The sequence below is a fragment of the Pseudonaja textilis genome, chromosome 1 (assembly GCF_049901715.1).
Source record: "Pseudonaja textilis isolate UNSWEBS1 chromosome 1, rPseTex1.2, whole genome shotgun sequence".
Lineage (NCBI taxonomy): Eukaryota > Metazoa > Chordata > Lepidosauria > Squamata > Elapidae > Pseudonaja > Pseudonaja textilis.
This window is the reverse complement of record NC_141990.1, coordinates 52232502-52259403: the sequence shown is the minus strand read 5'-3', so window position 1 is coordinate 52259403 and position 26902 is coordinate 52232502. Positions and strand designations below refer to the sequence as shown.

At 39.3% G+C, this 26902-nt stretch overlaps 1 protein-coding gene across 3 annotated transcripts in view; it reads right to left on the bottom strand.

Moving 5' to 3' along the window:
- Positions 1–4992: 4992 nt before the first annotated feature.
- Positions 4993–26902, bottom strand: part of EPHX1 (epoxide hydrolase 1) — a 30162-nt gene continuing 8252 nt past the window's right edge. For 2 of the 3 annotated variants that reach the window (XM_087934225.1, XM_087934232.1), the window contains exons 2-10: positions 25262–25369; positions 23393–23580; positions 22247–22427; positions 20982–21209; positions 20275–20404; positions 17674–17888; positions 13900–14008; positions 9372–9497; positions 4993–8206 (exon numbers count right to left, since the gene is read on the bottom strand). In XM_087934225.1, coding sequence (XP_087790351.1) covers positions 7993–8206; positions 9372–9497; positions 13900–14008; positions 17674–17888; positions 20275–20404; positions 20982–21209; positions 22247–22427; positions 23393–23580; positions 25262–25369 — 1499 coding nt within the window. In that variant the 3' untranslated portion in view covers positions 4993–7992. The remainder of the gene's footprint in view (positions 8207–9371; positions 9498–13899; positions 14009–17673; positions 17889–20274; positions 20405–20981; positions 21210–22246; positions 22428–23392; positions 23581–25261; positions 25370–26902) is intronic. The other variant, XM_026695368.2, reaches the window with a different exon arrangement.

The window sequence follows — 26902 nt, the reverse complement described above, 5'->3', positions numbered from 1 at the left end:
CACTTTTGGATGATCTCTGGTGGGAGTGGGATGTGGGTAGTGCATCCATCCTTGCTCTACTTGACCTCTCGGTGGCTTTTGATACCATTGACCATGGGATTTTCCTGGGGTGGCTTCGGGGGATGGGAGTGGGAGGCCTTGTGCTGTCTTGGTTCACTTCCTTCCTCTGCAACCGCTCTCAGTCAGTGTTGAGGGGAGAGATCCAGCCCTTGCCCACTGCTTTACGGGGTTCCTCAGGGCTCAGTACTCTCTCCGCTCCTGTTCAACATATATATGAAGCCACTGGGTGAGATCATCCATCACCATAGACTGAGGTATTACCAATATGCTGATGATACTTAGCTTTATGTCTCAGCCCGTGGCGAGTTAAGTGTTGCTGTGTCCTCCCTCTTGCAGTGCCTGGAGGCTGTTAGGGGCTGGATGGGGGGCAACGGGTGGAAACTAAACCCTTGCAATGCCCAGTGGCTCTGGGTTTGGGGTTTGTTGGCTCAGGGAGAATTACCACCTTTGGTCTTGGATGGGGTGGCACTACCCCAAACAGACCCTGTGCATAATCTAGGGGTTTTCCTGGACTCACGACTCCTGTTCGAAGAGCAGGTGGCAGTCGTGGCCAGGAGAGCCTTTGCACAATTGCAGGTTGTGCACCAGTTACGCCCTTTCCTGGACCAACGGTCCCTACTCACAGTCACTCATGCCCTGGTCACTTCCTGTCTTGATTATTGCAATGCCCTCTACATGGGGCTGCCCTTGAAGAGTATTCAGAAGCTCCAGTTCGTGCAAAATGCAGTGGCCCACATGGTATTTCGCAGACCCCAGTGTGCACGTGTCATCTTTCCTGCATGAGCTGCATTGGCTGCCGATTTGCTTCTGGGTGCAATTCAAGGTGCTGGTTGTCACCTTTAAAGCCCTTCATGGCTTGAGACCAGATTATCTGAGGAAACGTCTCTTGCCAGTCACATCTACCTGACCTATTAGAGTGGGGAGGCAGGGACAGTTGCAGGTCCCACCCCTGAGGGAGATACACCTGGTGGGATGCAGAAGAAGGGCCTTCACCATGGTGGCTCCCTCTCTCTGGAATATCATTCCCCCAGAGATCAGAATGGCCCCCTCATTAATACTATTCCGAAAGGCACTGAAGACCTGGTTTTGCCAGTGGGCCTGGGAGACCCAGAGAGGGATGGAGGCCATCAAATGGCTAGTGTGATCTGCTGTTGTTGGGGCGGGAGGTGGGAGTTGGGGGGTGAATTTTTATTTTTTTATTTTTTCCAAATTTTGTTCTGTTGTACTTTACTAATTTATTGATTCTTTTTGTTAGTTTTTATTGTTTTTTATTTTTTATTTTTTGTTTAAATATGGTTTTACATTGTGTAAGCCACCTTGAGTCGCCATGGGCGAATAGGCAGCAATACAAATTAAATAAATAAATAAAATAATTCAAAATAATGAAGATAATATAATTCAAAATCTTCCTTCTTTGGCTGTTTGGATGTGATAAGGTCCTATAACCAAGATCAGAAATATAAAACATTGAAGATGGGAAATAGAAACCTGACACTTTAACATCCCTGAGTCTGTAGGATAATCTTCAATACCACTTATCTATGGCACACCAGATGCTACTTCTTGAAATATTTCATCCTCACTCTTCTAGGATAAAAGGCCTTTGAATCGTGAGGAGGAGGAGGAGGTGGCAGGTGCAACAGAATGGGCTAACCCCGGGGAAGTTCCTCCTTTCTATTTTAACACCTGTCTTTTTGTTTAGTCTGCTTCATGAACGCATATGCAGATGCAATTGAAATGAAATGCACAACAGCACTAGCTAGCTAGCTAGGCTGTCAGAATTTTCCATTTCTTTAGGTCAACACCAGACTAGCTGTTATTTTTGCGTGTCATTTCTGGCATCATTACAGTTTACTTGAGCACCCCATTAAAAATTCTTAAATCTGCACGAATCTCTCTCTTTCTATCTCATCAGGATCTGTAGAAATTCACTTTGATCACTCTTGAGCTTCTGAATGGGAAGACTTCTCTGAATTTGGCTTGCATATGTTTTGAAGAAGCCATATCAGGCTTGAACACTGTAAACAATTACACACAATCATTTAAACCCTCTTTTCCCATTTTATCATCACAAACCTGTGGCACAAAATGGAATGAAAGAAATTTCATTTTTAGAAAACAAAATTCAAAATTTGGAAACCAAAGAATAAGAACACAAAGCTACAAACTAGGAAAACATAATAATTTGGAATAGATATACATAAATGTATATGTGGTCTTCAAAATACAAAGAACTCACTCATTACTTTTGTTAATTCAAAATAACATTTAAACATCCAGCATTAATCTTAAGGGAAAATCATTATTAATATCACAATAATATTTTGCTATATTTAACTTGCATTCAAAGATCATTATTTTATTGTGTTAATTTTTCTACCCACAGAAAACATGTTTTTGCTCACTTTGGAATATCACTTTAGTGATATTTAGTGAAAGATTAACTTTCTATTTCCAGTGTTTTCTATAACATCCAAACAGCTAACAGCAAGAACTGAATCAATTTCTTGTATTACATCAATTTATATGCATAGGGAATCTGAACATAGAATTTATTGGAAAAAATATTGCTGGGCAAGCTTTTAATTTCTTCAAAATCTTTCCACTTAAAACACTGCCCTCTGAGCTTTGCCACTAAAGTTGGTAATATGGACCAATTTGTTTATCCCTCCCACAAAGACAATCTAAAAAAAGACAGTCAATATAATTTAATTTTAACTGAATATGCCATCTATGAATTATAGTCCATAGTTAATCCTTGATGATTTATTAATATAGTTTTGAAAGAAATTAAATTACACAGAATGTTGTAATAAGATTCATGACGATCAAACCCACATCATCCTTCTCGAAATATTTGCAGGCGACCCTCTTGTTTTATAAAAATGTTTATGAGATTCATTTTCTATTTTTTAAAAAGTAGACATACACTATTTTCTGAACATTTCAATTTGATTTACTCAGTTAGCTACATATTTTATGAAGTAATGCAACTATTTGCAAAATTTACTCATTAGTCAAAAACTGGCATTTATTATTAAAGCATAACTGTATAAAATATTCTATCTTTAAATTCCATGATTTTTAGCAATTTATAAACCTGAAACGTTTACACTTTTAAACTGGCAAACAGTATAACTTTGGGGGCAAATATTGTCTTTGTTTTCCCCAATCTCTAGAGTGTATTTTAAATATGAATTTAAATGGCAGAAGTTTTCTTTTTTTACTGCCAGAAAGGAACAAATGCATTCAGGAAGCTAACAAACTTGGAGACTGACAGCTTCTTCTGCTGTTTCTTTATTTCATCTAGTACAGTAATGGCTAACCGTTTTGGCACTGAGTACCCAAAGTGTGCACACACATCCCCCAAATGCAATGCGCGCACATCCCTGTGCATGCTCCCATGCATTCACCCCGTTCCATGCAAACACATCTCCTGTGCACTCGTCCCCATGTGTGATGAGTCTCCCAGAGTCCCAGGGACAGGGCGCGATTGTCCGTTCATGGGTTGCCTGCAAAAGGCGGCAGGCAAGGTTTCTGGGTCCAACAAAGAGGCCATGGGCAGGACTTCCTCTCCTCTCTCTTTTGGGGGAAGGAAAGGGCCCGGCTGTGAACTTCAAGCAGCTGTGGGAGAGGTGAGCTGCAGGAAAGGCGAGCCAGTCCACCCTGGCTGGCTCACTTTTCCCTCTGTCACCAGGTGCGGGAGGAAGTCCCAGGTAGTCAAGAAAGCCCAAACTGCTGCCTAGCCCAGAGCTGCCCGTGGGATGGGCGAGGCAGCCTCTCAACTGCCTGCAAACTTACCTTCCTCCTATAGCTGGTGGCAGTGGGAAAGGTGAGCCAGCAGTGCATGCATAAGTGCACCAATGTGCCTACTGTCCCTGTCCTATTGTTTCTTTTTTATTTTTCTTATATGTATCCATTTCACATATCCATTACAATGTTTATACTTATACCTGTTCTCTTATAATGACTTGACAAAATAAATAAAATTAAATAAATAAATCTTGTCCCCTGCTCAGATTCTCTGCAGCTGGGGGTGGCCAACCAGAAAGCACAAGGCTTACGCCGCCCACATCGCCTCTCTGCCAGCCGCCCCTCCCTCAGACCGAGCATTTTAGCCAAGTGCAGGCCGCCACAATGCAAGCTCCACGGGCTGGAAGATACGCTCTTGCGAGGCTTGACTCACAACATTCTCACAAGGGTGGTCCGCATTCAGTCAAAGTGCGCAGGCCGGCAGGCAGCAGAGGGAAGGGGCGGCAGGCAAGGGGCAATGCGGGAGGCATAACATTGTGCTCCCTGGTTGGCTCCCCAACCCTGCCCCTAGCAGGCAAGGCCCAGCAGCTGTGGAGAATCCAGGTGGAACTCAAGCGGTGACAGGTCAGCCCTGGCTTACCTTCCTCTTGGCCACCAGCAAGCCAGGCAAATGGGAGTGGGGGGAAGCTTGCTAAGCCACAAGTGCCGCATGGAGCCGCGGCGCTGGTGGCTAAGCAAGCCAGGCAAGTGGGGTGAGCTAGGGAAACTAGGCCACACATGCTGCATGGAGCCATGGCACTGGTGGCTAAGCAAGCCAGGCAAGTGGGGGGGAAGCTTGCTAGGCCACGAGTGCCGAATGGAGCCACAGCGCTGGTGGCTAAGAAGCCAATCAAGTGGGGGGAGGGAAGCTTGCTAGGCCATGAGTGCCACATGGAGCTGTGGTGCTGGTGGCTAAGCAAGTCAGGCAAGTGGGGTGGGAAGCTTGCTAGGTCGCGAGTGTTGAGGGTGGCAGTGGCATGGCAGTGGCAGCCTAGGCCGGCCCTGGTGTCAGGACTCAACAGGGGCTTGTGGCAGCGGTGGCAGCAAGTGTTGAGGTAATTCCCCGTTAGGAGAATGAGCGCATACAGGGAGACGTATTTGAGAGTAGTGTTTGAATAATACACACATAGTACACAGATACACTGTACAGTAAATGTAGGTTTTTACTTCCAGACAGTTTAAGCAAAGTTCAAGATAAGCAGTCCAAAAGTCATTCACAGGTAAATCAGTTTTTCAATCCAGGGATAATCCAAATATCAAAGTCCAGTGTCAAAAACAGTTCAGTAATAGACTTACATTAAATCCAGTAATATCAGTCAGTTAGAAGAAATGGAGCAAAGGCAATACTTTCCAACAGAAGGAAACAGAGATACACTTACACTCTCTTCTGAGACTAAGACTAAGACAATCCAGGTTTCTGGCTCCATCTTATGGCTGTTTGAGAAACCACACCCAATTGCATGCTCTTGCATTCCCTTAAAGATATAGTACTAAAATGTTTGTCCTGGTTTATATATTTCTAACCCAAATACCTGTTAGGTGACTTATATTCCTAACAGGTGAGGGTGGCGTCAGTGGTGCAGTGGTGGTGGCCTAGGCCAGCCCAGGAGTCAGGACTCAACTGGGGTTGGAGTCAGCAGCGTCATTTAGGCAACCAGGGCTTGCAAAGCCTCACTCATCTAGGGAGATCAGATGGTGGAAGGCAGGCAGTGATGGCTGGCTGGCTGGCTGGCTGGCTGCTGCTGCTGAAAGTGATGGCGGTAGGTGTGAAAATGTGGGAAGCGAGCACACATGCGCTATAAGGAGTGGGCAGGGCAGGGGGGGAGAATGCCGTCAGCTATTATTGCACATGCACAAGATGTCGTGCATGCGCAATAATGACCGACTGAGCAGGGAATGGAGGAGGGGCAGAGAGGGGCGGGGCCAGCCAGGGGCCTGTTTTACTGGTTCTCTGAACTACCGGGAACGGGAACAATTGATTCTACCGAACTAGTGCAACCGGTAGAATCCCACTCCTGGTGCTAACTTTGTAGAGAAGAGAGGCAGAAGTTCTAGAAGATGTGGTTTGAAACTGAAAAATATTTTTAAAGCTTTGAGTATTATACAATTTCACTACTCCATCCTTACAACCACCCTTTTTGTTCCTCCATTCTGTACTAACCTAATTCTTCACTGCCACTTTGACTATTTTTTAAAAAAACAAATTCGACTTCTGATGACGTCAGGCTTCAATTACCTTGGTAACAGTGATAAAGTGGTTTGTCGTTGCCCTCTTCCATCATATAATTTTTAAAATAACCATTGAAAACCTTCTCTTTGTGGTCAGAATTGTTCCAAAGAGATGTAATTTATCCCCCAAAATCAGTAAACACAATTTACATTCATTTGTATAATTTATTCCAGGCCCAGAACTGAAACTGAAGACCATAAGATTGATTTCATATGCCTTCAAAAATGCACAAACTTGTCTAGAAGATTAATAGATTGATATAGAATACAATATAAAAATGTATAACCATTGGATGAATGTATAATATATATTTATAATAAAATCTAGAATATCTTGTATAAAATGATGGAACAATAGTTTAGTCAAATGAATGATTAATAATCGATAAATATATAAGTAAAAGTTAGATTGACAACATGAGAACCTATACAACCCATGAGTAAGGACTATGAAAGGATAGCACAAAAGAATTGTAACCAACTGACATACTGTATGTATATAACTGGAAGATGGTTTTATGTTTTTTATGTTTTGTCTATATATGTTTGTCTTAAAAAAAAAATTAAAAAAATGCACAAACTTGTCTTGTTGGCTTTCAGTTCGTATAATTTTTGACAAAGCACAATATCATTAAATCAAAGCTGAGGACATGAGAGTTATTCCATCAGTCTTTCATACCTTCATTAGCTGGGAGGCACTTTAAGTAACTGACAAAAGGATCAGACAATTGGTTTAACAACCTTAATAATTGTTCTTAGTGTTTTATGCAAAGCAAGGGTGTACATCATGCTTTAACAGGTCCAGCTAAATTATGATTTATTAATGTGACAAAACAGAAATTGTGCTATATTAGCATACTCCAAACCCTGACACCTGATTGGTCCACACGGACCGCGACCAGATTGGCTGAGCGGCCATGATTGGTGCGCTTAGAATCTACCGCGATTGGCTGAGCCGATCGTGGGAAATTCAAAGCACTGTCATTGGCTGCCGAGCCGCAGGCAAGCCCTTTAAAAAGGATTGCCACGGCTCCTATTCTTTGCACTGAAACAGATCTAAATAAAGAGCTGAACGTTTCCAAATGGTCTCGCGTCTCTTTGAGAACCGATCCACCCCGATCTAACAGAAATTATTAAGAATTACAGGAGAAATAATTATATTAACTGTGTTTTATTTATCTACATAAAATTTTAAGTTCAACAGCTTTACTCAGGCCCTGCCTACCTTTTTAGAGCACATTCCAGGCAGGCCATTAAGTGTGGCTTAGAGCAGGGGCATCCAAAAAGAGCTCAAAAAAGTCAAAATGGCAGGTGTGACTGCACAGTCAAAGACTCAACCTTTAACAAGCATCACACATGCATTTAAAAGCAATGGGATTTTGACATGCATGGTCATGCCTGCCATCTTGATATTTTTTGACACGCCTCGATACCCCTGCTCAGCCTGAAATAGATTATGTGCTCATTAAGGTATTTTAAGGTAGGCCAATGATATCATCCCACTGTTTCAAGAGTTTGAAATTAAGAGGGAAGAGTGACTAGGGAAGAACTATTCAGTGAGCTCATACAGGTGAGATTTCCTTTCACTTCTTCTGCTTTCTCCTTTTGTGTCTGTTTCTAGATTGCTAGCAAGGATTTGCTCTCTTATTGTTTAAGGAGCCCATCTAGATAGGTGATACTGAACAATCATGATACAAAAAATAGGGCCATGTCTTCATCTGCAGTTCAGTCATTCAGTCATAGCGCTTACTAGCTCATCATTCAGCTTGAATGGTGGATCTGATTTTCTAACTAACATAAGAAAAAGAACAATTGGTAATAGTTAAACCCAAATAAACTTTTCTCATATTTAATCTCAATAATCCTACACTGAAGGTAAAACCATTCCCATCACGCAACCTTTCTTCTTCTTCATTGGACAAAGGTGGCTTTTTCTACTTTATCTACAAACTGTAGGATGTCTGTGGCAAGGAGCGCTGGTTCCTCAAAAGCTGCAAAATGACCTCCTCGAGGCATGAAGTTGAATGAAACGATGTTAACATACTTCTTTTGAGCCCATGACCAAGGAAAATGCAAGACTTCATTGGGAAATGCGGCAATTCCTGTGGGAACTTCCACAGGGAACCTGCAAAGCAATGACATAATTGAACAATGAAAGGCATGATCTTCTCCTAACAATATTGCTTTCTTGAAGCACAAACAAAAGATAAAGAGGCACAAAATATAACCCTGTCATAAACCTTATAACACCAGGCTGAAACTTTGCCTACTAATAAAGATGGAAAAGAAAAAGAACTAAAACACGTCAAGGAAGCCCTCAGAATTCATGGCTATCCCAAATGGGCCTACATCAAATCCCCCCCAAAAAAGACCAAGCAGGAGCTACTGCATAACAGACAAAGAAGAGAATAACAGTTATTGAATTACACCTAGAGGCAGACTGACAGCCAATGCAGCTTATGGAACAAAAATATAACATGGACCATCCTAGAGATGCATATAGCAATCTTTGCAGCGGCATTTTGCACCAGTTGCAATTTCCAGATGCTCTTCAAGTTAAGCTGCATATAGAGGACATTACAGTAATCTATTCTCGGGATGACTAAGGCATGAGTAACTGTGAATAGAGCCATATGGTCCAAGGAGGAGCACAACTAGTACATAAGGAGCCTTGGTGGAGCAGTGGTTAGAGTGCAGTATTGCAAGCTACTCCTACTGCAATTTGGCAGATCGAATCCTACAGGCTCAAGGTTGACTCAGCCTTCCATCCTTCTGAGGTGGGTAAAATGAGGACCCAAATTGTTGGGGGCAATATGCTGACTCTGTAAACTGCCTTGAAAGGGCAGTAAAGCACTATAAAGTGGTATATAAGTCTAAGTGCTATTGCTATAACACAAAGTTTTGCAACAACCCTCCTCAACATGACTGCTATCTGTTCCTCGAGCAGGAGTTGTAAGTTTAGAAAGACCCCCAAACCGTGCAGTGGAACTGGGAATGCCAGACCCCATCCCATTACCAAAGATGATAAAGTCTGAGAAGGTCCCAAAACCCAGAGCCACTTAATCTTGCCAGTGTTCACCTGAAGCCTGTTGTTTCTCACATTGTTTCTGAGATACTCAGTGATTCCAACAAAGAGTTTTCTTAGGATAACTTCATACAGTCACATTTAATTGGCTCGCATGTATATGATAGAGGAATGGACTTCAGACATTATGCCTAGTATGCTGGCCAAATTAGGAATGCCTACTCTAGAACAAGAACCCCAAAAGAGAAATATGGCAATCACTTACGTCTCATGTTTTTCTATGCCAATACCCTTCCCGAAACATTCTTTGTAGAAGCGCATTGAAGAAACCACACAACCTGAAGCCCAATAGATCATTACATTTGTGAGCAGGTCATCCAGAGTGAACTTTCTGGAAAGAAAAACAATTGATGTATTGCAATTAATCTCTTTTCACAAGCTGTAGCTAGCGCAGCTCAAAGGAAATGTAGGTCAGTTGCCTTTTGTCTTTACCCTTTCTTTATTTTATTTATTTATTTTTGTCAATTGCTTACAAGATAATAGGTATAAGTAAGAACATAGTTATGAATACATGGATACATATAAGAAAAAAAAAAAGAACAATAGGACAGGGACAGTAGGCACGTTGGTGCGCTTATGCATGCCCCCTACAGACCTCTTAGGAAAAGGGTGAGGTCAATAGTAGACAGTCTAAGGTTAAAGTTTTTGGGGTTTGGGGAAGAAACCACAGAGTCAGGTACCAGACATTGACCACTCTGTTGCTGAAGTCGGATTTCCTGCAGTCAGGTTTGGTGCAGTTAACCTTGAGTTTATATCTATTGTGTGCTCTTGTGTTGTTATGGTTGAAGCTGAAGTATTCATTGACTGGTAGGACATTGCAATGTATAATTTTATATACTGTACTATACTTAGATCGGACTGAAGGCAGTGTAGTTCTAGGTTTTCTAGGTCTAGAATTTCGAGTCTGGTGGCATAAGGTATTCTGTAACGAGTAGAGGAGTGGAGAACTCTTCTTGTGAAATATTTCTGGACTTTCTCAACTGTGTTAATATCAGATACGTAATGTGGGTTCCAGACTGATGAGCTGTATTCGAGTATTGGTCTAGCAAATGTTTTGTATGCTCTAGTTAGTAGTGTGATATTACCAGAGAAAAAGCTACATACGATTAGGTTAACATCTCTTAATGCCTTTTTGGCTATGTAGTTACAGTGGGCTCTAGCATTTAGATCATTAGAAATGAGTACTCCAAGATCCTTGACAGAGTTTGGATCATCAGCAAGGTCTTGACTATTCAGCCTGTATTTTATTTTCTGATATTTTTTTTGCCAATATGTAGGACAGAGCATTTATTTGTTGAGATTTGAAGTTGCCATTCATTTGACCGTTCTGATACATAGTCAAGGTCTTTTTGAAGGGTAGCAGTATTGTCGGTGGTGTTGAATAGCTTTACATGACTCTATTATGAGTCCTATTGGGTTTTGCCAGCCCTTTCAGGCAGCACAATTGATATTGCTCTTCCCCTCCTGGCATCCAAAGCACCACTAGCCATTGCACTCTTCCTCAACTGCTGTATCAAAGAAAAAAATATGATTATTTTTGTTTCTACTTGGAAACGACTTCTGGATCTTGTGTTTGAGGTGGAAAAAATTGAAACTTTGATTTTGGGTTTAACTGATTAATAGGTTTGTTGTTATAGAAATGGCTAGTTTATATTATTATGTAAAAGTAAAAAGTTGAGGTTTGATGCTATTATCTTACTCTAGTGCACCAAAGGGAGTCAGAAATTAACACCTTTTCCTGCTTTTTCCCCTCTGCCCCACATTTTTCCCTTCTCCTTTCCCTCCCTTATTTTTCTGCTATTTTCTTTCAATTTTTTGTATTTTATGTTATAAACTAATAAACAAAATATGTCAACAGGAAAAGAGTTGTTAGATTTCAGCTCCCATAATTTCAGGCCAATATATTAATGGAGTTGAAATTGAAAATTACTGGAGCACCCCAAACTGGGAATGGCATTTCCAATATGAAAATGAAACATGCTGAGTAGTTCTATCCTAAGATTGCTTTTATGTCTCTGGAATCTATTTGAGGCTTGTTGCCTTTTAGATTCGTCTAGCAGCTGTGTACAATGGGGAAGCCTCCTTTAACTTCCCACCCTGGGTGTTACATTTAACTTGCTTGGAAATTTCATCATTTCATTCAACTTTAATCTTTAAAAATTATCTTCCTCAAGGGAGTAAAATTATTATATGGCTAAGCCCTTAGGTGGAATGCTTTCTCTCACCTAGTTATCCTCTGACAACTTAGAATTCCAATTTCCTACTTGATCTTACATACCAACAAAATATACCTTAATTTGGCTTCCTCTAGATGGGCAGGAATAGTTCACATCATCCTGTGAAAATATTTACAGACCCCTCACATTCTGGACATAAACTGTTTCAACTCCTTCCCTCAAAATGATGCACTGCACACCAGAACAGCTGCACACCAGAACAACTAGACACAAGAACAGTTTTTCCCAGAACGCCATCACTGCCAAACAAATAATTCCCTCAACACTGTCCAACTTTTTACAAAGTCTGCACTACTATTACTATTAATCTTCTCATCACTTCTTATCACCCATCCCCTCCCACTTGTGACTGTATGACTGTAACTTTGTCGCTTGTATCCTTATGATTTATATTGACTGTTTCCTAGTATGATTTGATTGCCTATTGTACCCTATGACTATTATTAAGTGTTGTACCTTATGATTCTTGACTCTTGATGAATGTATATTTTCTTTTATGTATATTGAGAGCATTTGAACCAAGACAAATTCCTTGTATGTCCAATCACACTTGGCCAATAAAAGAATTCTTCTATTCTATTCTTCTTCTACTACTACTTAAGACCACTAACTGGAAACTAACTATTGTAGTCCGACACATCTACAGAGCCCTGGAGTGGCTGCTATGCAAACCTATCTGGGAATAAATCCCAGTGATTTTATTTCAGATATAGATGTCCATAACATTTGGTATAAAGAAAATGAGAGAGGGCAGAGGTGTCATTTACAGTAACTTTGACAATCACATTACTCTTTTTGGCTGTAATTTGCAACATTATTTTAGTCACTGCTGTTTTCTCTCCAGAATGGTAAGAGCAAATGAATAGTTTGTGGTATTTATTATTCATGAACTGAATTTCATCATTAGCAATTAATAATATATTAAGTAAGAAGATGACAAAAACACAAGCAATTACTTCCTATTAATGCTGCATCTGTCATTCAGTGGAAGGAAAATGCATTCAAATATTTCCGAACTGTACTCAATTTTAATAAACACACTTATAAATCTCATCGCCCAGTATACCATTGCTTTCAAAGCAAGCTACAAGCTGCTAACGATTTTTTAAAATGAAGGTTTGAATGAAATAAAACTATTTGATTTCATTTCATTCAAATCAATTAATGTGAAAGGAAATCATAAGATTTTAAAAGCAGTCATAATCTCTCATGTGCTCCCGGTGGGTTCCAGCAACAATAATAACACGTTAATAAGAAGTTGTCAGATAAACTATTTGTTGTCATCCAAAATTAATTTGACTCTTTAGGGTCATGGAACATAACCTACATCCTAGGAGCAAACATGATTTTCTCATGATTTTTTGTATAGCTTTCAACCCTATCGTCAGCAGATCTCTTGACTTTAAATCAGGGATCCCCAACTCCAGGACGACAGCCCACTGGGTGATGGAAGTGGCAGGTGAGCACATACGCACATCCTCACTTGGGAGAGCAGTGGGTGAGCATGTGCACATGCTCTATTTGCCCTGTGCCCACCTCTCATGCAAATCAAGCTGCACGTATGCTTACACAGCACTCACATAGTACGATCTCCTCTTTCCTCCCCCGTCAGTCCGCAAAATCGGAAAGGTTGGGGAACTTTGCTTTAAATGAATAAAATTGAATCCTAATATTAGATATTGTAGAATGCAGGTCAGAGGGAACTAATGGACTCATTCCCTTTCTGTGAGCATGTATGGACCTATAAGTTGATATATCACAGATTGTAGTATCTCAATTACCTTATTTTGTTAAAATTATGTTTTAAAATGTTTTAAAATGATCATAGATCCTTCTCCTTTTCAAGAAGATTTTAGCAGAGAGATTCCATGAGGACTTTGTGCAATGTACATGTTCTATTGCTAAACCAAAGTTTTATCTTTCTCTCTTGCAATGCCATAATATATTAGCTCTGTAATTTGCAAGCAAGTGCACAATTTGTAAACAGCTTTATAGTAAGGATGAACAATCTATACTAGTCCCAAGACAATCAATATCTCTTATTGAATTTCATGGGGCATCAAGTTGGAAGTTGCTGAGGTAATGCTTCCTATTCATTCATTATTTGTAATTAACCATATTTTAAAAATTAAGCCAGGTAAAGCAGTGATAAAGTTACACAGATATTTTATAGATATCCCTGACTCCACAGCTTACCCCCAGGAAAGATCCCTCACAAATTAAAATTCAACTAAGAATTAAGTTAGAACACGGGAGAGCTAAGTATTACTGTTCTATAGAAGTTCTTTTCCCCCCCAGTTCAATAAAATTACAATCATCAGCAGAACTCATTGCTTGTTTAGTCCTCAGAGGAGCATTGCGGAGCACTGCTAAGCCATTGGTGTTTAAGCATATGAACACATAACAGAACAGCATAAAATAAATAGATACAATATAATTTGGGACAATTAAAGTCCGCTAAGATATGCTGGGGGTGGAGTGGTAAATAATACCTACTTTTCTAGTCCTCCATCTTCTAGTTTTTTAAAACTGGAATCAGTCCATGTAGAAAACTTCTCCAAGATGTATGCAGCCAATCCCACAGGAGAGTCATTCAAGCCACAGCCTAGGAAAAAAGAGAAAGTGGTGAATTTCAATTTAGATCAGGGGTTTCCAACCAGGGGTGGGATTCAGGCAGTTTGGACCAGTTCAAGGAAGCGGATGTTAACTTTACATCTGATTCACCGAACCAGTAGTTGAACTGACCGGCTGGCCCCGCCCACCCCTCCCCTCCCCAGAGTCTCCATGTGGCCCATTTTGGATGCAGGAAAGTGCAGGGTCTGCACGGAGGCTCTGGGAGGACGTAAAACGGCCCTTCTGGAAGTCCGGAAATGGGCCTGTTTTCGGATTCCAGAGGGGCTCTGGACCCCAGGGGAGACCATTCACCATCCCAGAGGCTTGAGGGAAGCCTCCGGACCCTGAGGAAGGCAAAAAATGGCCCTCCTGGAAATTCCAGTAGGCCACGCCCACCAAGCAACCAGGCAGTGAACCGGTTGCTGGGATTTTTGAATTCCACCCTGTCTCCAACCTTGGCAACTTTAAGACTTTTGGACTTTGCTTTCCTGAGGAGGCTTTGCTGGCTGAGGAATTCTGGGAATTGAAGTCCACAAGTCTTAAAGTTGCCAAGGTTGGAGACCCCTGATTTAGATAACTCTCAGAAGCTACTTTTGTAATGGAATGTTTTCTTTTGAAGGAGTGGGATTGTTGCCTAGGGAACTATTCGATAAAAGCGTGAGAAGCCCACAACTGTGTAAAAGGCAGAAAAAGAAACTTAGAAAGGATCTGCTCTACCTTATTATGTGGTTAAAAAAAGACAGCGAGAGATTTGTAGTTTCAGACTTGTAAGATTCTGTTAATGTAGCCTTACATTAACAGAATCTAACAAGTCTGAAAGTACACATCTCTCACTCTCTCTTTTTGCTACCTGATTCCATTACTAATTAAGCAGAATTAAAAGTAGAAACATCTTGTCATGTTTCCTGCTTCATCTACTTGGGAGCTGATGGATACATAATAAATTACTATCTTCAGATGCCATTTAATAAACAGATGCATGATGAGGAACATTCTGGGAGAAACAGCATATATCAAACACTTCAAAAGAATTAAGATACTACATACTGTTTACCAAAATTAGCAGTTCACCATTTAACCCAATGTTCTAATAAAGGGAAAACCAGAAGCTTAAGAATGTTCCTTGCAACCTTCTTTATCATATTAACTATGAGGCTAAATCAAGACTTGTCGCTGCTTTGTTGGCCTGCCAGCTTTCCCCTGAAGGCAGAACTACTACCATAAGGAAAAAAAGCTTGTTGTGCTGCTCATCTGTTTCAAAGAAGGCTTCAGTTGGATGGATGGCAGTGCTTTTACTCATATACATATACTAGTACAGGTTCCACAACTCAAGGATTACTAACTATTGGAAATCCCAATAGGTATCTCCAGAGCTCAGTGACTACTGGAGGTTCCCTAGCCGTTTTTTGAAAACCTGTCTCAGCATGTCAAAGCACAGAGCTTTGATTACACCATTGCAGACATTTTTGGGATCACTTCTAGCAATCATCCATGTGTCAGAACCCCCAAGACAGTGGTGCAATTCTCCAGTTAGTTATAAATGCCAAAATAGGGATAAGGTGTTTATTTTACTATTTTTAAGGCCTTAAAAATGGGAGAATGGATAGGTTAAGATCTTGAGAAATCTCGGGTATATATCGGGCAGATATAAGCACATAAACAAATATAATGTGCACAAGCCAAATCCTCTTTAGTTTTCTAAGGAATCACAGCCAAGAGCGAAAGAAAAACTGTAAAGTTTCCTCACAAAAAGAAATGATTTCTAGTAACTTATAATGAAAAGATGCTGAGATAACCAAGTATCATAGAAGAATATTAGCATGATATAGGATGAACTTCAGAGGCTTTACCGTAGAAACAAAGTAAGGAGTAGGAAAAATAGGTTAACTGAACCCACAGAAATTAATCTGACAATATTTAAAGATGGTAAGGGCTATCAATTGATATTTTTCATTTCATTCTATGAATGTGCCCATCATTGTCAGCTTCATGAGCAGCTAAGCAAAAGCACACTGTAGGTTGCATGCACTGTATTAAGATAGAAACACAGGCAACTCTAGAGGCAAAAATAGAAGAAACTGTAATTATCAAACTAGGCCAGCCATATTCTTTGCTAAGAAAAAACTTGTTTAATTGTTCAGACAATTATGAATTATCTGTCTTTATTATATCTCTTGATTGCCAGAGGTATGTGAGAGGCATTTGAGAACTGTGACTCCTCATCCTCTTTGCTATCAACACATGAATATGACCATATTTACACATGTCTGGACATGTCCTGACAATTTGGAGAGAAGCAAAGGCACCCAACGATGCACAGAAGAGTGCTGGTCCCTTTTGCTGTGGATCATATTTCTTTATTTCACTGATTTTGTGATCAGCCCCAATCTTCATACTCTGAGCAACAATCAACAGTGTGAAAATACAGAATACAGGCAATCCTTGACTTATGATCACAATTGAACCTCAAATTTCTGTTGCTAAGTGAAACAGTTGTTAAGTGAGTTTTGCCCTATTTTACTAGCTTTCTTGCCATAGCTCTTAAGTGAATCACTGCAGTTGTTAAGTCAGTGGCCCAGTTGTTAAGTCAATCTCGCTTCCCCATCGATAATAGAATAGAATAGAATAGAGTAGAGTAGAGTAGAGTAGAGTAGAGTAGAATAGAATAGAATAGAATAGAATAGAATAGGTGAGTTGGAAGGAACCTTGGAGGTCTTCTAGTCTGACCCCCCCTGCTTAGGCAGGAAACCCTATGCCATTTCAGAAAAATGGTTCAATCTCTTCTTAAATACTTCCAATGTTGGAGTATTCACAATTTCTGGAGGCAAGTTGTTCTACTGATTAATTGTTCTAACTTTGCTTGTCAGAAGGTTGCAAAAGGTGATCACATAACCCCGGGACACTCCAGCAATCTTAAATATGAGTCAGTTGCCAATCATCTGAATTTTGATCACATGACCATGGGGATGTTGCAGTAGTCATAACATAAGTGTGAAAAATAGTCATAAGTCACTCTTTCAGTGCTGTTGCAACTTTGAACGGTCACTAAATGAACTGCTGTAAGTTGAGAACTACCGGTACCTGTACAAGAAGGCAGACATTACAATGAATAGAAATCCTCTATTTGATTAAAAGCACAGTGAATCAGTGCTGCTTCCCATAAGGAAGGGACTGATCATATAGGGCCACACGGGATTTCTGCTTCTGATCAATGCTAACGTTGTGAGCCTTCATCTTCATTCACATATTTGCCACAAACTTTTAGGACTCCAGGGCTACTACTTCACTACAAGAAAACTAAGTTCAAGTAACAATTTCCTGAAGACTTCTTGCTGCTTAGGAAAACATATGGCAAGCAACACAGTAACATCAAGTCTCCTTTTGAATCAACTTTGACTTTTGGCAAATATACATAAATTATTTTCTGTTTTCTCCGTTGTTTTTTTTAACCTCTCAGTCTAAACTACACACCTGGGATTTCACCTCCCTTCTAACTAGCTTTGATCCTGTTTAGTTTTTTTGGTTCAGTCAAGATTGGCTAGATTGGATCCTACCACCTAACTGTAACTAAAGTAACAAAGGTGCATTTCCTGATTGTATAAAGACTTATCTGCAAAAACAAACACATGCAATGCTCAAAACAAAAGCTTCTCTTACCTACAGTGTCTGGCTTTGTAGCTTGAAGGTGGAGATAGCCACTCTCCAGAAAAATTATATGGAGCACCTTTCTTTTGAAAGGAAAGAGCCGTTGAATATCTTCTGCCTGGAAGCCAAATAGTCCCGGGAAATATTGTCCCAACAGAATGGAGAGTAGCTGCTTGAAGCTGAAAGTGCTCAGGTATACTAAATTTATGTGAATGCCTTTCACATGGCTAGAACAATTGTTAGAAAGAAGGCAGGCACTTTAACAATAACATTGTGATTTGTTCAAATTCATATATTTATGTCTTATTACTCAGAGTAAAAATGGCACATTTGCTTCTTTGGGATATTACAGATATAAAATAAATCTTCCGCAACTGAAGTTTTGGGGACATACTCGTGTGACTCTCAGACACCCTTCTCTAGACTGGTACCTCCAGATGTGATAAGTTACAATATCTATCAACCCTACATAGCATGTCCATTGTCTAAAGAAGATGGCCCCTGCAATTCAAAAGCTTAAAGTGATGACTTGGAAAGACTAGTTCAATTTAAGAAATCATCAATTTAAGATGTTCAGTTCATTGGCAGGACATTATTGTTCTTAACAATTATTTTTTCCCAGACTATGTCCATTGATAGGTCAATGCCTCTATGGACAACTCTTCCCTTTAATCGAAAATATATCCCAGAGAAAAGAGGCTTTCTAACTCTGCAGGGACCTCTTGAGCTGCCAGCTGTCTTCTAGAGTGTTAAGATGAGGATGAGGTAAGATGCGCCACAGATATTTTGGGTTCTATTCTCATTATTGGCCACATCCCTTGCAACATCTGACAAATTATGTCCTCGGTGTATTCTTGTCTTTATACAATCACTGACAGTCAAGGTTTTGGAAGTCAGCATTAACAAAATGCACTGAGCACCTTGTTAAAGGATATTAAAAATACAATGCCATTAGACATTCTCCATGGTCATAAAGGAAGAGAAGACAATAAAGGAGCTAATATTTCTTTGGTTCTTTTTTAACATACAGATAATCATTGACTTAAGACCAGTCACTTAGCATTGAATTGTGGTTGTTTTGAAAATGGCAGCCCAGGAATGAAGAGGCCTCCTCTGTTTCCCTAACATGAGCTCTGGAAAAATCCACAGTGGTTTTCAGAGTTCTGGAACTTCTTGGAGGCTCACTTTAAGGAAGCAGAGTAAGTCCCTTCATTCCTGGGATACATGGCATGATCCCAGAAGCAGCTGCTACTTTTGGAGTGCCCACAATTCAATGAAGCTGCCCTGAAAATGGCAGCCGCTTTTGGGATTACACCATCTGACCGAGGAACAGAGTGGCTTGCTCTCCTTTCCTAACCCAGCTTCCAGAGATCTTGAAAAGGTAAATGCACAATTGGTGATGCAGGGTGAGGAGGAAGGTGCAGTGCCCCCAGCGGTGGGATCCTACCTGTTCCACTACCGGTTTGGTGATTGTGCATGTGCGCACCTAACGCGCATGTGCAAGTTTCCATACACCAGCTGAGGCCTGAAGCATCAATCAGCTGAGAGGATAAAGAAGAGAAAAGCACAGGGGTGAGTGGGGGGGCCGATCCTGTGCTTTTCTCTTTTTTCTCCTCTTTTTGATCTCTCAGCTGATCGTTGGAGGCATTGGAGGCTCAATTTTTGCTATCAGTCTGGCCAAACTGGGCCAAACTGGTAGCATACCACACAGAGCCCCCCATGGGATGGGAAGAAGGCCCAAGGCCTGCGGGGACCCCAAGTGATGAGAAGGAGAGCACGGGCTATCTCAGAGAGTATGGGAGGTCTTTGGAGGCCTGAGGCAGAATCTGCACTAGGTCTCCCAGGAACTTCCCCCGAGTTCCTAGGGCTTAATGACCTGCTTGTTTAACAACCACATTGGGAAGAGCAAGGAAGGCGGGGTCATAAGTTGAGTTAATCATGTGGGTGCTTCACTTAATGACCCTCATGACTTTTGACTATAATAGTCAGGCTCCATTATGGTCAACAGTTGAGGACAAGCTTACAATGAATTGGGAGGGTTAGCTTTTTTTATTCTGAATTACCTTCGGGAGGCAGAAAATTAATTGCTTGTGAATGCGGCCTCTGAATATAACTGTTTATAGTGCAGCATGAGTATAGTACTGCAACATCAAATACCATTTAGATGGAAATAACTTAAATATAATATAAATATATACTAAAATATACTATAAGAAATAACATATTAAGAATAATTTTAAGAACAGCTATTAATGAGAAAAGAAAAGAGAACTTTCCACAAACTTATTCAGTAAGATACAGAGTGTAATTTGTGAAAGATTCCAATAATCAATCCAGTGCTACTTCTGTAGTAATAATCCAAGAAATGTGGCATTTTACATTTCATGATCCAAAATTTGATTTGGTAAGACCTTTTTTTTTCCATACTCGTTTTTAACAAGAAAAATAAGTTGAAATGTCTTGATGACTAATAATCTTGCCAGCAGGGCTCTGTAAAATGAATTTGTCTATAGTAGAAGGATACAGTCTAAAGCAGAATAAAGACACTTTGTGTTTATGCACTGCTTAGATAAATCTGATTTGAATGTAACTGTTAGGAAGACAAAATCTCACCACGGAGCAATCTGAGCCAGGTTTGTGCATATCACAGACCCATAGTCCCCTCCCTGAACGTAGAATTTTTGAAAGCCCAATTTGAGCATTAACTTATAGAAGACACGGGCAGCACACATAGGATTAAAGCCTAGGAAAAAAACAAGGAAAAAACAAGTAAGATATTTTTTTTTCTAAATTCAAATATAAGCAGTCCTTTCTTCTTTCATTCATATTTAAGATTGTTAACATTTGTCCCAGCAAATATTTTACCAAAATTATGAGATCACAATTACCAATATAGTATTTCAAATCACACTACAAGGCTGACTAGAATACAGGTAGTCCTTGACTTGAAGTTACATCACTGAAAAAAGTGACTTAGGACTGTTTTTCATGTTTACAACCATTACAGCATCCTCATAGTCATATGATCAAAATTCAGATGCTTGGCAAGTGACTCGTGACAACTGCAGTGTCGCAGGGTCATGCGATCACCGTTTGTGACCTTCTGACAAGAAAAGTCAATGGAGAAATCTAGATTCACTTAACAACTGTGTTATTAATAATTTAATTTAACAAGTCCAGTGATTCACTTAACTGTGGCAAGAAAGGTCGTAAAATGAGGCAAAACTCACATTTTGGGCTCAATTGTGGTCATAAGTTGAAGACTATCTGTACCTCGGACCTTTCATTTTTACCTTCTCCCCCCCCCCCGAACCAGATACCTTTTTTGTGAGGAGCCTCTGAGAAGCCAAAGCCGGGGATGGAAGGGCAAATCATCTCAAAAACATGGTCACCATTCAGGCCATGGTTTGCAGGGTCAGTCAAAAGAGGGATAATTTTGTACAGTTCATACACTGAGCCAGGCCATCCATGGATCATCAATAAAGGTTTAGCAGACTGCCCTTCAGACAAGTGCAGAGGTTTTATATGAAGAAAATGGACATCAATTCCTACAGGAGGAAAACATAGACACAAAATCTTCAGAAAATAGCTAAATAGGTAGGTCAACATAATATAATTTTCTGAGAGGCAATAGAGAGCTGGGTTGTGCCCTGTGGATTTCAAATTAGTATCTGTATTCTCAAAATGAAATTCACTGCAGCCTGAAGCAATGGCCTCTCACTCTCAAAGGTTGCTGGAGAGCAAAAAGATGGTTTGAGTTGCTTTTGCCTTATTTTTAAAAGTGATCTAAATTTTCTGACTCCAGCAAAAAGGGAGAGTTGGGGATATCCCTCTGAGTTGATGTTCAAAAACATTAAAATAAACATATCTCCCTTATATATGTTTATTGGGGATGTTCTGAAGAAGAGATTTTATCTGAACTTATGTGCAGGAAAAGAGCCATGTGGTTGGAAGTATCCCTTTGTGCAAGAGAAACAACACTGAAACTACCTGATAAGCATGGCGATGACTAGGCAGAAATACCTCCCACCACCACCATCTTAAACCAAGTTCTATTTAGTTCCCCTACCATCCAAAAAGGGATCATGTAAGAGTTGCCAGGAAGCTCAGAGAAAGAGTTCTCAACCCTCCCAATCTGCAAAGAGACAAACTGATTGGCTCCATTCATCACATACATCCAGGCCATTGTTTCAGATAGCCAGTTGGCCGCACTTAGTTCCATGATGAGCATAACAACATTCACAGGTGACTACGTCCTTTTTCAAGGACGTGTCGATATCCATGGCTATCCAGGTTACTCCATCTTGTTCTCTCCATGTCCTTGGCACAGAAAAAGGAAAGATAACAAAGAAGGGAATGTTGATAATTGAGAGAACAAGAGGAAGTATTGGGAAAAAGTATGAAATTTAATAAAGTTTTGTGTTAAGACTCCGTCTAACTGTTGTGTTCACTCATAACTAAAAGGAAGTACCAGAGTGCATTGACTGGCAAACAGGGTATGGCAAACTTCAGGCATGGATGCTAAGAAAACAAATGGCTTAAAACACTCAGATCAGATATACTATAGTAATTATTAGTGGCAAACCTTCAATCTTTGTTTTGAATTGTGGGAATTGATTGAGAATTTCCACTTGTTTCTTCCAGTTGAATTCATTTCTCCAATAAGAGACAATTTTTTTAAGGTAAGTTGCATTAAACCCATAATGAAAATAACTGTCCTCCAATGGGTCTGCAAATCTAGCTTTGTCAAGTCTTTGGTGTAGATCCTAGAACACCAACAAAGTATGTACAGGAAAAAGAAAATAAAATTAAAAAGCACACTTGGATATCATGTAATGTCCTGTTAATGATTGCAATAAAGTTAAGTAAATATATCATGTAAGCTATATATAAAACATGGAAAAGGAATACAGTGAAGTACAACAGAGATATTATGGTTGGGGAATTATTTTTTCTAATGGTATATTAAATGCTTTATACAATGTGTCTGAGAATGAAAAGAGCATCATGAAATCTGTTGATTAATATGCCATGTGGCAAGTAATATTTTTAGAAAAGAAAATCATTCCTTCTTTTGGCTCAGAAGGAATATCTTCTATAAATAGTTACAATGGGGGGCATTGCCTTCTTCATTGATGCCTCTCCATTACATGCTTCCTTTAACATTTCTTTCTCTTCCCATTCAGCAGAGCCTATGCGGTCTCCCATTTTCTATAGATTAAGAGCCATGGTGGCACAGCAGTTAAAATGCAGTATTGCAGGCTAATTTTGCTGACTGCCAGTTGCCAGCTGTTTCGCAGTTCGAATCTTACTGGCTCAAGGTTGACTCAGCCTTCCATCATTCCAAGGTCGGTAAAATGAGGACTCCGATTGTAAAATGAGGACCCAGATATGCTGACTCTGTAAATTGCTTAGAGAGGGCTGTATAGCACTGTGAAGCGGTATAGAAGTCCAAATGCTATTGCTATTAAACAGAGTCTTGCATAGTCTCATCTTTTTTTTCCGTGAGGACAGCAACTTTCTATGTTTCTTATATCATTTATTCAAATTAAAGTCAAAAGGTAATAGTGAGGTTAATCTGAAATACTTTACAAGTACTTTAATGTTTTGCCTGCAATTCTAACAAGAATTTGAGTAGAAGTGCTATTATTGCATTATCTCTCAGAAAGCATGGGCAGATCTGTACAACTAGCCCAGCATGTTCTGCTGTACTTCAATATGAGCTTCTCACCTGGATCTCCTCCTCTGAGGTGACCACTTTAAAAGGACGTATCATTGTATCTTCTTCAGAGTCAGGCTTCTCTCCTGCAGCCCACCATCCATCTCCTATAGGTAGAACTTTCTCCTTTGTCTTAGTTAGGAACAAGTAGATAATGGTCCCCAAAACAGCAGCCATTATCAGTTCAAGCAACATCATGACTACAAAGTCATAATCAGAAACAGTGGATTAAAAAACATTTTCATCGGAGAAAAGACTAACTTCCCCTCTGCCACCCCAAAAGGAGCAAATAACCTTTTTCCACTTTTAAGAACAAGGTTTATATAATTTTAATCTAAGCATGATGTTCAGTAATATTACAGGATTATTTGAAATGGGATTGAAACATATCCTATATGCAAGGAACAATCTACTAAGATTTTGGAGTATACTTTCAATTATCCACTGTCTATTAGTACATTATTTATTTATTTTATTTATATCCCACCTTTATTATTTTTATAAACAACTCAAAGAAGCAAATGTATCTAATATTCCTCCCTCCTCCTATTTCTCCCATAACAATGGCACTGTGAGATGAATTGGACTGAGAGACAGTGACTAGACCAAGGTCACCCAGATGGCTTTCATGACTAAAGCAGGATTAGAAGTCATGGTCTCCTAGCTTTTAGTACGGTGCCTTAGCAACTAGACCAAACTGGCTCTTGCCTCTTATACACACATGTATAGTACATGCCATGTAGCCATTTGAATTGCCGGTAAGGGCTAAGTAGGAGCACTCATAATTAACTAGGAATTATTTGTTTACCACAGTCTTTACCAATTTAACCTCATGTATACTGTGAATGATGAGATTTAATATTAATATTAACACAGATAACTCAGAATTCCTCAAGCAAGAACAAACCCTTTTTTGTAATTTCAGCACTATAGAATTTGTGCTGAAAACCTAATAACGCTTAAAGTACCAGTCTTGTGAATCAAGGAATCGTACAGATATTTGTATGAAAAAAATAATATTGTAATAATACGATTAAAATATTGCAAATAAAATATTAAAATGAAATGAAATAATCATATTTACCCTAGTGTTTAATTAAAATATGACATTGCACTTTTCTGTCATTGTTTGCCATTGTTTCTGGTCTTTTGGGTGTTTCATAAATAAATAAATTTCATAAATGAATGAATAAGACATAAAAGCTATTTTGCTCTCATGTAAGATGCTGCATATTATCAGTTGCTTTATTATTGTAACTTTATTTCTGTTAGATGTTTCAAAATTGTGAATAAAAACAAGTTGGAAATATAACAAATGAAATACAGAAAACAAATCCAAAAAAGGACTAAAATGAAATATACAAGTTATTGTCTAGCAGAAATCACATAACTACAAATCACATAATCCACACCACACAGACTCTTGATAGAGGAATTCACAGGGAATAGCCTAACCCATTTGCCTTCTGGGCAATATCTGTAATAATCACCACAGCATTTATACTATGTACAGGCCAAGGGAGAAACCATGACAAGAGTATGGCCAACAACACAAAGAGTAACCAGAGAAGGTTTATTCAATTTTTGGTATGTTAAAACAGACCACAGACTGCCTTAAGACCTGTACTGATTCCTGTTCAATGGGCACACAAATGTCTTTGTTCACAGATATTTGGAACAAACTGCAATGATGAAAAAAATGATAAAAATGCAGAGTTTGGCAAGGCACTTTAATAGAGATGCCAGGAGATGAAAACTTCAGGTGCTTGTACTGTACTTTAGAACAGTGTGAGAAATAAACAGTGTGGGAGGATTAAAAATGGAAAACAAATATGATGCAATAGCAATCACCAAAACTTGATGTGATTATATGATACTCACATTTGGTTCTCAGCACTGGAAAGCTATTGTATTCAGAAGAACCAGGAGAAAGAATGTTGTTATCCTCTTTCAGGATACTTGTTTTTTTAAATTGCAGGCTACTTCCCTCTAAAATAAGGAAAAGCAATACATAATTTGCAAAAACATCTCACTTATTAGGAATTTATCCTATCACATCCAGTAGATTCTGCCTGGCTTTCCCAATATAACTACAGTATCTCCTAGCCTTAATAACAGGTTGGAAATCTGAAGTACTTGTAGTTTGCTGTCTTTTCCTCTTGCAAATCAATAATCTTCTTCTTGTATGATTTAAATATTAGAACTGTGAAATGCTTCAAAGTTGAGTTCTGAAAAGCTATTTCAGATAGTCTTGTCTCTACCCCTCAATATGATTGTGGTGCTCCTCAACAAAATATCCATCACATTGTATCCGAACGTTCATCAAGAACTTACACCGACCCAATATCTGATTTTTTCAACATAGACCACCCTGTCCTTGAATGGCTGGGTGGACTGGACATTACCATTTGAACCACTTTAAGTCCATTTATTTGCCATATGCTAAATAAAAATAAAGAGCCTACAAGAATGTGATAGCAGTATCTGTTGGCCACGCATTAAAGCAGCCAGGTGATCCTGGAAACAGATGTAATTATTTTAATGAGTGGTCAATAGATACTGCATTCACACTCTCATACACTCTAAGGAAGCAATTGGAAGATTTTTAAAATACTATTGGATATATGAAATCTATTGTTAATAAAATGAATCCCAGCAACATTCAACTTTATTTCAATGCATATCAAAGAGAACATTGGAACATTGAGGTTGTGTAAAAACATTACATAATTGCCTTTAATATATGCACAAAGAATGGGTTTCCTTAACATTAATTGTTCTGAGATTTTTAAAATATAAGCAAAGTGAGGATTATATTTTAAAGAATTTTGTATCACCACTATCTTAGGAATTATGAATTATTACTATTTCAAATCTCAAATAAATATTCTTCAGGGAAGGCATTATTCAAAAGGTTTTTTTGCCTACAGACTCTCTTGAGTTCGCCTTACCAGAATTTTTTTCACAGAATAAACAAGGTGGTTTGATTTTGCACTGTTGGTAAATATGATGATCTCAAAAAAAATGAAAAACACAATACTGCATTTTTTTACTGTTTTAAAGAATACCAACTTTTTGTTTTTACTCTTTTTTTTGCACTCATGGTCAAAATATGACCATCTTGCACTTTAGACAGCTTAGGAAAAGTCAGTGCTAGCAAATTTGAGAACTCAAGCTGAAATGTTAATTAAAGAAGAACTTCAACTTGCTTTTGCTGTTCACTGCAGGAAATGTAATAGAGCTCCTCACACAACAGATTTGGTTCCAGATTAGAGCAACTATTATGAATAATACAGTACATCAATAAAAAAGGTAATTCCATGTTCCACATGGAAACCACCTAGTGTAGGCCTTTTTCCCACTTCTCTTCCAGAGAAATCTGGACTGCCCTTCCCTGTTTTTTGGGGAATTGGACTGACCCAAGGAGCTCTATGTAATTTTTTCTGCCCAGTTGCTGTTTTTTTTCCAATAAATGTGATGCCATGGAGTCTTCCACCTGGATGCAAAAGGTAGTTTGTTGGG